At 33.0% G+C, this 11513-nt stretch overlaps 2 protein-coding genes across 3 annotated transcripts; one reads left to right on the top strand and one right to left on the bottom strand.

Annotated features, from left to right (window-relative positions):
- The first annotated feature begins 1035 nt into the window (after positions 1-1035).
- LOC125204375 (uncharacterized) lies at positions 1036-2161 on the top strand. Its single transcript, XM_048103028.2, has 2 exons — positions 1036-1495; positions 1561-2161. The coding sequence occupies exons 1-2, from the start codon at positions 1211-1213 to the stop codon at positions 1948-1950; spliced, it is 675 nt and encodes a 224-aa protein (XP_047958985.1). The 5' UTR covers positions 1036-1210; the 3' UTR covers positions 1951-2161.
- A 3632-nt stretch (positions 2162-5793) lies between these two features.
- LOC125203951 (serine carboxypeptidase-like 34) lies at positions 5794-10179 on the bottom strand. 2 transcript variants are annotated; one of them, XM_048102478.2, is made up of 10 exons: positions 9852-10179; positions 7928-8035; positions 7711-7809; positions 7242-7334; positions 7049-7137; positions 6680-6973; positions 6463-6599; positions 6296-6388; positions 6107-6215; positions 5794-6034 (listed from the first exon to the last, which is right to left on the bottom strand). In XM_048102478.2, exons 1-10 carry the CDS (start codon positions 10099-10101, stop codon positions 5885-5887), a joined length of 1422 nt encoding a protein of 473 aa, XP_047958435.1. In that variant the 5' UTR covers positions 10102-10179; the 3' UTR covers positions 5794-5884. The 2 variants fall into 2 exon arrangements, with proteins under 2 accessions (XP_047958435.1, XP_047958434.1); XM_048102477.2 differs by having other exon boundaries at positions 6463-6602; positions 9852-10175.
- Between the last annotated feature and the right edge of the window lie 1334 nt (positions 10180-11513).

Raw genomic sequence — 11513 nt, 5'->3', positions numbered from 1 at the left:
CAAACTCTTATTTTTATGATAAACGGATATAGTTTAAATATAAGTAAGTTATTACCTTCTGTTATACTTATACAGAGATTAAATTAACTGCTACACACGTTACACGTATATTGTCGAGGGCAGGTCGTTTTCAGTGTGTTTTTCTTTAGCTAAACCACGATGTATGCTCATAAATTTTAAATTAATGCTTTGAATCGGTCAATTTGAATATCATGTTAGAATCGTTTTTTTAATCAATAATAACTAAGACTTAACTGCCCAATCAAATCTTCCTATATATGCAGATGATTTGATAATTAGGATATTAATTAGTACTAGTATTTGGAATTCATAAAACGATTTAATTAGTATCTTGCTTCTTGTGGACGTTCCCTTCGTAGTTTCTCTCCAATCATATATTACTAGTTAGTGCTACTACTACTTTATTATCTTACATTCATAGTCGTCAGCTTTGTATACAAGGATATTCTATTCTATCAATCAATTGAGGATTGGTATCACTATAGTACGAACTAATTCACGTCGTAAATAAGACATTATTATTATTATTATTATTATTATTATTATTAATTTTTAGAGATTTAAATTTCATTTTACTTTTTATGAGGTATTTGGTCAAAATGGGTAAAGAAAAATAAACGAAAAATAATTTTAATTTATTTCTTTTGGAGTTGTAAATAGTCACAGATTATTTACCTAAGTCATTTTGTGAAAAAAAGGTTGAACGAGTAAAATTTCAGTGTTTTTTACACACTGTCAGTCACAATTACGAAAAAAGTGAAAAAAAGAAAAGAAAAAAAGGAGTAAATAAATATGCAATTACTATTAGTAGAGCACACAAGTTAATTTATATTCGATGACTTAGGAAATTGTAGTGTTGTATTTCTCCAAATCCAAAGTCACGTCAGCTAGTCACAGTCTATTCATAATTAACCAATCCAACATTTAATTTGCAGAAAATAACCAAATCAAATTCCATACATTTCATTTTTCCCTAATTCAATAGGTTATAAAACCATTTGCACTACACCACGCACTCACACCGTTGTATATATGCAGTATAAAAACTAACAAACAAAAAAAGAAAAAAAGAAAAAAAAAACGTGGGGGCCAAAAATGTGTTGGTTTAAGCATACATATTAAGAAAAACCCTTCATGCATTTGCAGGCTGCAGCTTACATCTCCCCTCTCTCTTCTCTCGCTCTCTCCCATGGCTGCCGCCAAAAAGGAGAGAAAAAGAGGAAAGAGACGCAGCTTCCTCTGCTCCTTCGCTGCCTGCTTCGGTATTTCCAATAAAGTCTCCGCCGATCACAGCGACAGAAAATCACTCTCCGGCCGCCACTCGAGACCTGCTCCTCCTCCGGTCAACGATCAATATACCGCCGCGCCTCCGCCGGAGATCCTGAAGAGTAGAGAAATTGATGTCGTGGAACAAGATGAGGAGGAGAAGAAGATCGCATCTCCATCTCCAGATCAACTAATTACTACTAATAAGGTAACTAATCATCTCTTAATCTATCACAATTCACATAAAATTAATCACATCTGCAAAAATTTCAGATGCGCGAAAACAGAGACGAATTGAAATCGACAACCACGAGTTCGATAATAAAGCGGCCGGATAATAATCAACGCAAGCTGTCGCACTCGGTTTCTCTGCCGATTATACATCAGAGGAAGCAGAAAGCGGCGCCGGCTCCGGTTGACTCGACGGTTGGAGCGGTGATCGTATCGGTGACTCTGGTGGTGATGATAATTTGGGGGAAAGTGTGGGCGATTGTGTGCGCGGCAGCATGGTTTTACTTCGTGCCGCGATTTAGGCCGAAGATGGACGAATCGTACGCCGTTAAATTCAGAAGCGGTGAAAGCGACGGCGTTGATTTTGATTCGTGGGAGTATAAGAAAAGGGTTGTTTTGCAAGGTTTGCTCCATCGGAATCAACACCTATGACACTTGAATTTGATTTTGTTAGGTGGTGTGGTATATTTCATCTTTTACATTTTTGTCTTTGGTAGGGTGATTTTAATTTTGATCGAGCCTGTTTAAAATTGGGGGTGTTTGTTTATTTTATTTTTCTCAAGATAATTGTATACATTTTTTAATTTTACGAGTGTTTGTTTTAATATCGAATGTTTTTATAAGAACACGGAAATTATTTGGATGCTATGTTGTAAATTAGTAGTTACTATATGTATCGTGTATTTACCAATAATAAAGGTAGTTTAGGAATCACCGTCAACATTTTACCCTTCTCTTTGAGGCATAGAATGTTATCACTAAAATGAGAGAATTACAACAGGTTCAATTAGAGAATAGACAAAATTTGAGATACTTGTGATGGTCCCGTCCAGCTAGATGGAGGAGCTTATATTTGTTAAAATGGGTAATTGTTAATTTCGGTAAGTATGGTTCATTGCTTAATACTAATAGTAGTATGTGATTTTCACTTGTTTGAAATTTTAGTATTTTATATAAACGTGGTGATCATAGTAATATTTTTCTTTAATTTATTGCAAAATTAACACTTGCTATAATTTATTTGGTCACTATATAATTCACATTGCATGTCATAAGCAATTACACAACCTCAATATTAAGAGGTATTGGTGCCTCATATCACAATACTTTTCAAAATTTTAAATAGGATATATAATATCATAAACTTAAATAGTTGAAATTTTTCAACATCACGGAATTCGGCTACATCTCATTTGTCATAAAATCACATTAATTATTGTTACCATAAAAAAATGATGTTAATATGATTACAATGCCTCTAAAAACGAGGTTTGATTATCCATCTCATTTTAATGAAGCCAAATTTCATGGAAAAGATTAAATTTTAAAAATTTTACGATATTAGGCACCAATATCTATATTTTAAATTCAGTTAGTAATATATTTTTACCGTGTCAATTCTCTAGATGCGGAAACAAATGAGAGTGTTCCTTTTAGAGCCCATGGCCATGGGTGGTTTTATTAATATTATGTAAATTCATGTTTGTGTTAATTTTGGAGCAATGGGTTATGGGTGGTATATAAGTATATATACAATATCTTAAGTACAATATTAAATTGAAAAGTAGATTAAAAAACCTATGAATTAGTGGTCGATTTTTCTTTGTTGAAAAGATTAATGTTCGTACTTCGGCTAGCTAATTAGCAATTTATGTCGTGCTGGCCTAAATATAATTAGGCTATCCGTTTGTCCCCTATATTATCTTATACATCTAAATTTTTTATTTGATAACTAGAAAAAATTGTTTTTTATTATGCTATTGGATTTGGATACAATATTTGACTCTTCTGCAGATAGGAATTAACACACAAGTGCGCTAAATGAATACCGGGAGGCAAAATGACGTCATAATATCTACTAGTATTTCTCAATATAGATATAATACAATTTAATATAAACCAAAATATTTTTGGTAATAACAGACAATGCTCAATATTTCAACTTTTATAGTACTGAAAAATTGATTCCCTCGCCCCAAGTCTTCTGCAACCTGACCAGACAAAATAATGAGAGAATAAATCACTATAAATCTCATTTTGTTCCTCAAAGAAACGGTCCATATATATCAGAAACGTACAAGGAACCACCACAATGGATCACAATATTCTACTCCTACTACATAGTCAGAGGTGTCCACGGTTCAGGAACCGCCGATTACGGTTCGGAACCGCCGGTTTCGGTTTTGGAAATTGTTGAACCGGAACCGAACCGCAAGGGTGTTTCGCGGTTTCGGTTTTGGTTCCGAATCGACGGTTTTTCGGCGGTTTTTTATGGTTTTTCACGTTTCAAACCACCGTTTTTTTGCGGTTTCGGCTTGATTTCACAGTTTTTCGGTGGTTTTTCGCGGTTCCGGTTTGAAACCGCGTGGAACCTGCGGTTCTGGCACGGTTTCGGTTCGAAAATATTTGAATCTGAACCGAACCATGGTTCAAAAATCGACGGTTTCGGTTCAGGTAAATTTTCACGGTTTCGATTCGAAACCATAACCGACGGTTACGGTTTCGATTTTAACCGCCGGTTCGATAAACCTTGGGCAGGTCTATATACATAGTTGTGATGGGTAACTTCTGAAGATAAGTTAATGAATCATTTGGTGAGATTTATTCACTTGAAGAAAAAACCACTCACATGTACACATTTTTCAACTCCAAGTTAAATGTTTTATGGTTTATGTGTCGTCAAATAAATATGCAACCACGTGAACCTATTTTATTATGTAAAATTAGGGGATCCAGGGGCCGGCTTTGAATTAATTGCTACCTAATCGCTTGGTTTAGGATAGGGCTAAAGAGTGGATAATGAATTTAAATGTAACAGCTAGCCTAGTGTGTTAATTATTCTTAATTGTTGGCCATAAAAAATGAAAACAAATCGACAGACAATTCAAATTAAATTAATATACCTGAATGTAATGCTAACAGAATCAAAATGGATTTGGTGGGTATTAGTATAATATTTGTTTATATTTATATATTTGCTAGTGTGCCACAAACAATGAGCATTTGATTGTATATATAATTGTGACAACAACTACTGATTGAACATGGAGACAAGTACCCATGTCTATAGACAGTTGATCCTATTTAATTACAGTTATTACGTGTTGCATCACTTTTAAAGTTGTGGCGATGCATGTTGATTCAATAAGCCCAGCAAATTTAAGTTTGAAATTTTTAGATTTTACTAATTATTTACTTCAGTTGGGTTTAGAATTTATGCTCTATAATAGTGGATAATAGTATAATTTAAAAACTTCATAAACATTTATATATAGAACTAGAGAATTCAAATAAGCACATATTGTTTGGGATACGTACGTGTGTATAAAAGAATAGTTTACATCTTATTTATTGGTCATTTAACAAAATACGTTTATTTAGGGTTTTAATTCTAATTTATTTAAATGGCATGACATTTATTGCAAAATCAATGATACATCATATCTTTGTGCGACTCAATAAATATCAATCAAATTAACGAAATTCAATCGGAATAAATAAACTACTACTACAAACCTAAATCCAATGAGGATGAAGATAAAATTGGGCTGTATTATAGGCTTTCAGCCCACTAATCAGACCCATGGAATTCTTAAGGCTTGATTGGACGGTTGAAAAAAAAAGAATATCAGTTTTTCCTGTCTTTTAAATTTTGTTTGGTTTCACATAAAATTACATAGAGGATTTGGAAAAATGTAGCTGTCCCGCAACTTTTCAGGACTGAAAACTAGATTTCAAGATAAAATTTTCCTACAAGAAAGATGAGAAATTTTACTCTCCCATAATACAACAAAAGTACATGGGACTGTTTCTTTCCCATTCAAGCAAAGACATATGGACGAGTAGAGGAATCGATGCAGTTAGGGTCCGGATAGTGAGTGACTCAAAGTCGGAGAAGGATCTCTGACAGTGAGGCACCTGAAAAGGAGGAGGAGCCTCCTCATTATTGAATTATTTATTAAGGACAATGTGTGAAAAAAATTATAAGTTGATGCTATGGTGGTCTTTTCACTATATCAATTTGGCGTTTACTAGAGTTTAAATGTGTCAAAGCCAAATACCAATCATTAAATTTGTTTTTTATCCATAAACACGAGATTGACAACTTTTATGTCATTTCCACTATTTTTTCCATCCAACCAAACAATCACACCCTTGATTTCTAAGTTGTTATGTTATATTTTAACTTTTTAATTATTTGTAATTAAAAAGTACTACTAGCAAAAATATGAACAGAACAAAACAGGTTACAAAAATAGAGAGGAGAGAGATAAGTGGGAAAAGAGAGTTGCACTATAATTTATTTGCAAACTTGATTTTCTTCCTTAACATTAGAGGAAGGAAATATAAAATGAGAAAAATCAAGTCAAAAGGGAAGAGAAGGAAGTTTATTGTTTTTGAGAAAATGATTAAGCATTTGCAACGCCTGCCTCGGCTTAAATGTGGGAACTTGATGCCCTGCTCCTCTCAATGTCACAAACATCAACCCTTCATACTCCACCGTCCATCCTCCCACCTTAATATGTAGTAATACAAATACATTAACATTTCAAGTAGTTATGACATTTGGAATTATTATATATGCTACCTGCTTATTGTTCGTGAACCAAGGAGTCCAGTCTTGTTGGATATGCAATTTTAACTTTCGCAAAGCATATCTCGTTGATGTTACTGGAACCCTACCGTCTGTATCTCCACTTTAACATAATTACATACACAAATTAGTCTTTCAGATCAAGCAAATGAAATTAAAGCTACTAATTGATTAGCAAATTACCTATATACCCAAACTCTTAGATTTGAGGTGATGATTCTTTTTATAGTTGGGAGTATAGAAGTGATGCCTTCGTCTTTATATTCGAGGATATCACTGCATTGTGCATAATCATTCTTGTATGAAATTTCATAATATAATAAAACCAATAAAACTAAAGTTGATCATACCTGCAATGTACCCATTCATAAGGGATTTTTGTGACATTAGCATGTAGAGCTTGTTGAACATCTCGCCTATTGAAATAGTCCTTAGTATATACCGAAGCACATGGATCGTACCCTGCTAACGCCCTTCCGTGAATTCCCTTCTTCAAATAAAATTCATAAAAGAATAATAAGTTTTACCTTATAAGGTCGAACCAAGTTAGTGGAGCATGGGACTTACAATGTGGGATATATACTTTGGAACACCTTCCTTAAAATGCGAGTAAGGTTCGGAAATGGTAGTGTAATTGCTATCGACGCAATTTGGAGTGTACAAACTGTACATATCTATGATTTTATAAACCTCAAAGTATTTATCAAGAGCGTTGTTGCAATCGCTCGACACATTTTCCAATTTGAAGTTGCATTTTTTCTTGATTTCTTCGTATAGTTTGTCAGATATAACTGCATGATGCCAAGCATAGTCAATCAAGCCCTTTTGGTCTGTTTCAGAGTCGATTGCTGCATTCCCGATCTATTACATGTAGTCAGATTAGTTAACTTATAATGCTAATAACTAATTGAAGATGATGAAATAATTAAATCTTACCATGATGCCTTTCAGATTAATATGATCGTCTTCCGATGCTATTTTGTTTTTCTCTATTATTAACTCAGCAAGCTGAGGGACATAGTGTCCTGAACATTTTCAAATATATAAACAATTATTTTTAATGTACTAATAATTTCCTTATAGTAAAACTAAAAATAATAAATAATATGATTTTAATTAAGGTAGCTACCTGCATAGCTTTCCCCAGCAATGTAGAATTCATGAGATTTAAATTGCGGAAACCTTCGAAACCAGCCCAACAGAAAATTGTATGAATCCAAAGCTGATTACATAAAAAACATCAAGTCGATGTTAAATTACCATAAAATAAATACTCCCCCTCTTCCCTAAAGAGTATGCACTATTCTTTTTTCGTGCGTCCCCAAAGAGTACGAACTTTCAATTTTGGAAACTCTCTTCTCTCTAATGAGGAGGGACTAACATTACTTAAAAAACTTTCTCTATCTATCTCTCTCTTACTTTACCAATAATGCATTAAAACCTGTGAACCCAAAGTTCATACTCTCTGGGGACGGAGGAGTATATGTAATCATATAGAGCATGAAACATTATTTTAAATCATAATTAGAAACCTATTTTAGCTGAAACAACAAATATAGATGAAATATAGGAGAATGGTAAAATGAATTTAATATTACCAGTAATAGTGTCACCAATGTGCTCCTTTAAGTCACTACTTGTGTTTGTGTATGAGAATCCAACACCAACAGGGGATTCTAGGAATATTAAGTTGGCCGCTGCGTCATAAAATAATATTCATATGTAGATTAAATAATAGTAATTATTATCATTCACAGTTTAATAGTATAAAATAAGTAGTTAGGAAACTATTTGAAATTATTATAGAACTACTACCTTTGTTCCATGAGTTTTTGTTAAATTTAAGCTTTGGTTTCCCTTTCTGGGGAAAGAAAGGTCCCAACTCTTCTGATAGCCCATATCCGATTGACGAGCATCCTGGACCTGAAATTACAAATTCAATTAATCATTGTACTATTAAAATAAATATCCTACCTTATAATTTAGTGCAAGTGCAGTAGAAATTAAGTCAAAATTGTATTATAGGTGGGCGCAGAGAATATTTGAGCTGTCAAAATATATCTGATTTGACTCAACGGGTCGAGTTTAATTTTAATTCGAATTGAGTTTTATGAATTTTAGCCCAGTAGAACCATGTAGGCGAGCGGCGAGCTAACCTGGTCTGAACGGTTACTCCGACTCGGAGAGTAGACCTAGTTGTTGCTTCAACAACTCTAGGAAGTACTAGTATACATACATATATATGACGATTACATCCTAAAACAATTGGAGATAGGAGGGTCCATGAGATTTATATAGTGATTTTAGTTATCTCTTTAGACTGATATGGAACAGTTATATTATAGTTTTAATTGCCAACGATATACATGTATATAACAAATATGCGATGGTCTTTTCACATCTGCCTCAAGAATCTTTAAGTATTGCCAAAATTTGTAGTTACTATAGAGAATGCACCTAATAAAACAATCACACAATCTATAGAACAACTTGGTAGATATTTTGGATTTAAAGTGGAATTTAAACCACACATTACACATATGCTCCTTTTCTTTTCCTTAAACACAAGTTGCATGTGGACGTGATGGTATGGCATAACATGGGCCAAATTATGAGACATGGTTTTAAATAAAAGATGGGGCAATGTATATTCATTTATTGCAAAACCCCTCAATGTTGGATATACGACTCTAACTTTCCGCCTACCGTCATGGTCGAGTTTCTTTCATAATTAACATACATGTCTAGTACCACATAAATAAATAAATAACTCTTCTTTTTTTTTTCTAAAAAAAAATATCTTTCATGGATGGATTATTAGTTAATTACAAAAATATGAAAGACAAACAAATCACGAGTCATGTGATACCACATATGTAGAGGGTTTGGCTAAGTATATCAACTATGTGCAATAATTGATAGGATGTGTAACACGTGTTTAGCTTATTTTAGTAAAATAAATTGAGAGATATCTTGTTTGCTCTAGATTAATAAAATGTTACTACTATTATATTACGTATAATATAACCGTGACACCGATAGCTTTTCCTAAACGTGGTAAAAAATTCAAGTTCTTTGCTTCTAGCGTTTTTATTATTGTAATGCTTCAATTCAAAATTAGATTAATGTAGTGCTCCATATTTTAATAATCAAAGATGTGCTAACTTGATTTCGTAATAACTTATCTTGATATAGTTTGTTAGTATAAAAAATAGTCGTTAGAGTCACCAGGCTTACTAAATATCAAATGGCTGTTGATCCTAGATGACTCTTCTATTTTAGACTCATCTATCATACCAAACGGAACCTAAATATAATAATCTTTTGATAGGACATTTAAATTTATTTCATCCAATTCTTAGATTTATACGTATTGTTGGAATAAAAAGAATGACGTGTGAAAGGTAGAATAACTCAATAGGGTCCAAACTACATGTAAATGTGGTGTGGACCATTTTCATAATTATACAATTTGACTATAATATATTGGTCCAACTGATGTATAAGTTTCCTTGTATTTTCTTTTTGTTACTCTCTCCAAATGAATAATGCAAGCTTGGCCCATGAGCCTCACCTACATATTCTCCTAATTTAATGGAGTACAAATAGATTCTTAATTAAATAACTTTGTATGCTAGTACTAGTTAATTATTTAGCATAGAAATGAACTAAAAACTAAAAGTTGAATAAAAATCAATCAGTGCGTGTGTGTGTGTTTGTGAAAATGTAAGTGTAATACCTCCATTGAGCCACAAGACGAGAGGTTTCTTCTGAGGATTTTTGGTGGCTTCAAAAAACCAATAAAACAGTGCTCTTCCGTGGCTCTCGTTGACGGTGACGTACCCTGCATAGTGCTCGAAGCTCACCGGTGGCTGCCCGGGCAGCCCCGACACTCGGTCGGCCTCCTGCTCCGGCGTCCTCCCGTGACTTGCCACCGCCGCAACCGCCGCCATTATTAACAGAATCGCTTGATGCATCGCCTTCTGCATCTCTCTCTGTTTGTGTGATGTGATGAGATTTTTTGTTAGTTAAGGACTAGGTGGAGTCTAAGTATTGGTGAACATGTTGTATTTATATTTGTGGGAGAGGAAAGATGCATGTTGAAAGCAACCAATGGACAACTAATTAAATAGGTTGTCATGCTCTTCAATTCATAATTTTAATATACTACTACTACAATATTTCCATGTACTCCCATCCCGTACCCAAAATTTATCACTATTTGACCCGACATAGATTTAAAAAAATAATAGAAAATAAATTGAAATATAAGTGTAATGTGTGTTCTATTTTTATATACTTAGGATGTGTTTGAATTGGTAGCTAGATGGAGACATTTAAAGTGCATTAAATGGCCAATCTAGTGTTTGATTTGTTGGTTAAATCTCATGTGTGGTCGTTCAATGGGCAAGGACCTGTTTAATTAAGGCTGGAAAATTATCGTTTTATTATCATGAAAACTTCGGTGATAATAATCTATACAACAGTATTTCAATCTTAAATTATCTGGAATTACTAATATAGCCTTCAGTCTTAGAAATATAGAAAAAATAAGAGGATAGTTTTTGAATTTCCTACTATTATGTGACTTCAAATAACAAATCAAACATGTGCTGTTAAGGACTATCGACAACATGTCATTAATTCAAACACCACAAATAAAAATGGGAATCAAGAAAAGTATTATTGCAAAATGGTTGTGTTTTATCTAAATGAAACACATCTTTAGTTTTATATTAATAAAATGTGAGTTTGAATGAGTTATCAGAATGTGGGATTCATATAAAAAATAGTAAAAATAAATAAAAGATGATAAATTTTTATGAACGAATAAATATAGAAATATGTGACAAATTTTTAGTAACGATGGGTGTAATATTTATTAAATGGTTGGTATTAATTTTATTCTCTTTTTATTCTCTTCTTATACATGGCGCCGCCTAGATAAAATAATGCATATACTTGATTTTATGATTTACGCTTAGTTTTCAAAGTATAAATTATATCTTATATATATGACGTAATTGATGACGTATAGTTCACAAGTTAAGTGAAAAGGATTGAAAGAAATTACAAGTAATATATATGAAGAATGTGGATTATAATATAATGCCAAACGATGATGAACAGAAATGATAGGGACTTACTTGGAATGATGGGAAAGGGCAGTTTTCAACTTTCAGAATCTTAAGCTTCACTGCGAAGAATTATACTCTCAAAGCTTTATCATGGACTACTTATTTTAATACTACTATTTGCTAATACGTTATCATATATATATTGGTTGGCCGTAATTAGTCTTCAGTCAATTGCTTTGCTTTTAAAATTCTGACCTCAATTACATGATTATACTTGGGACTTTTTATTACATCAATTGAATCTCAGACAATTTAATGGAGTA

Source organism: Salvia hispanica, chromosome 6, assembly GCF_029641045.1.
Source record: "Salvia hispanica isolate PSC_SH4W2 chromosome 6, Shi_PSC_v1, whole genome shotgun sequence".
Lineage (NCBI taxonomy): Eukaryota > Viridiplantae > Streptophyta > Magnoliopsida > Lamiales > Lamiaceae > Salvia > Salvia hispanica.
Note: the sequence above shows the minus strand (reverse complement) of the source record. Positions and strands in the feature narration are given on the sequence as shown.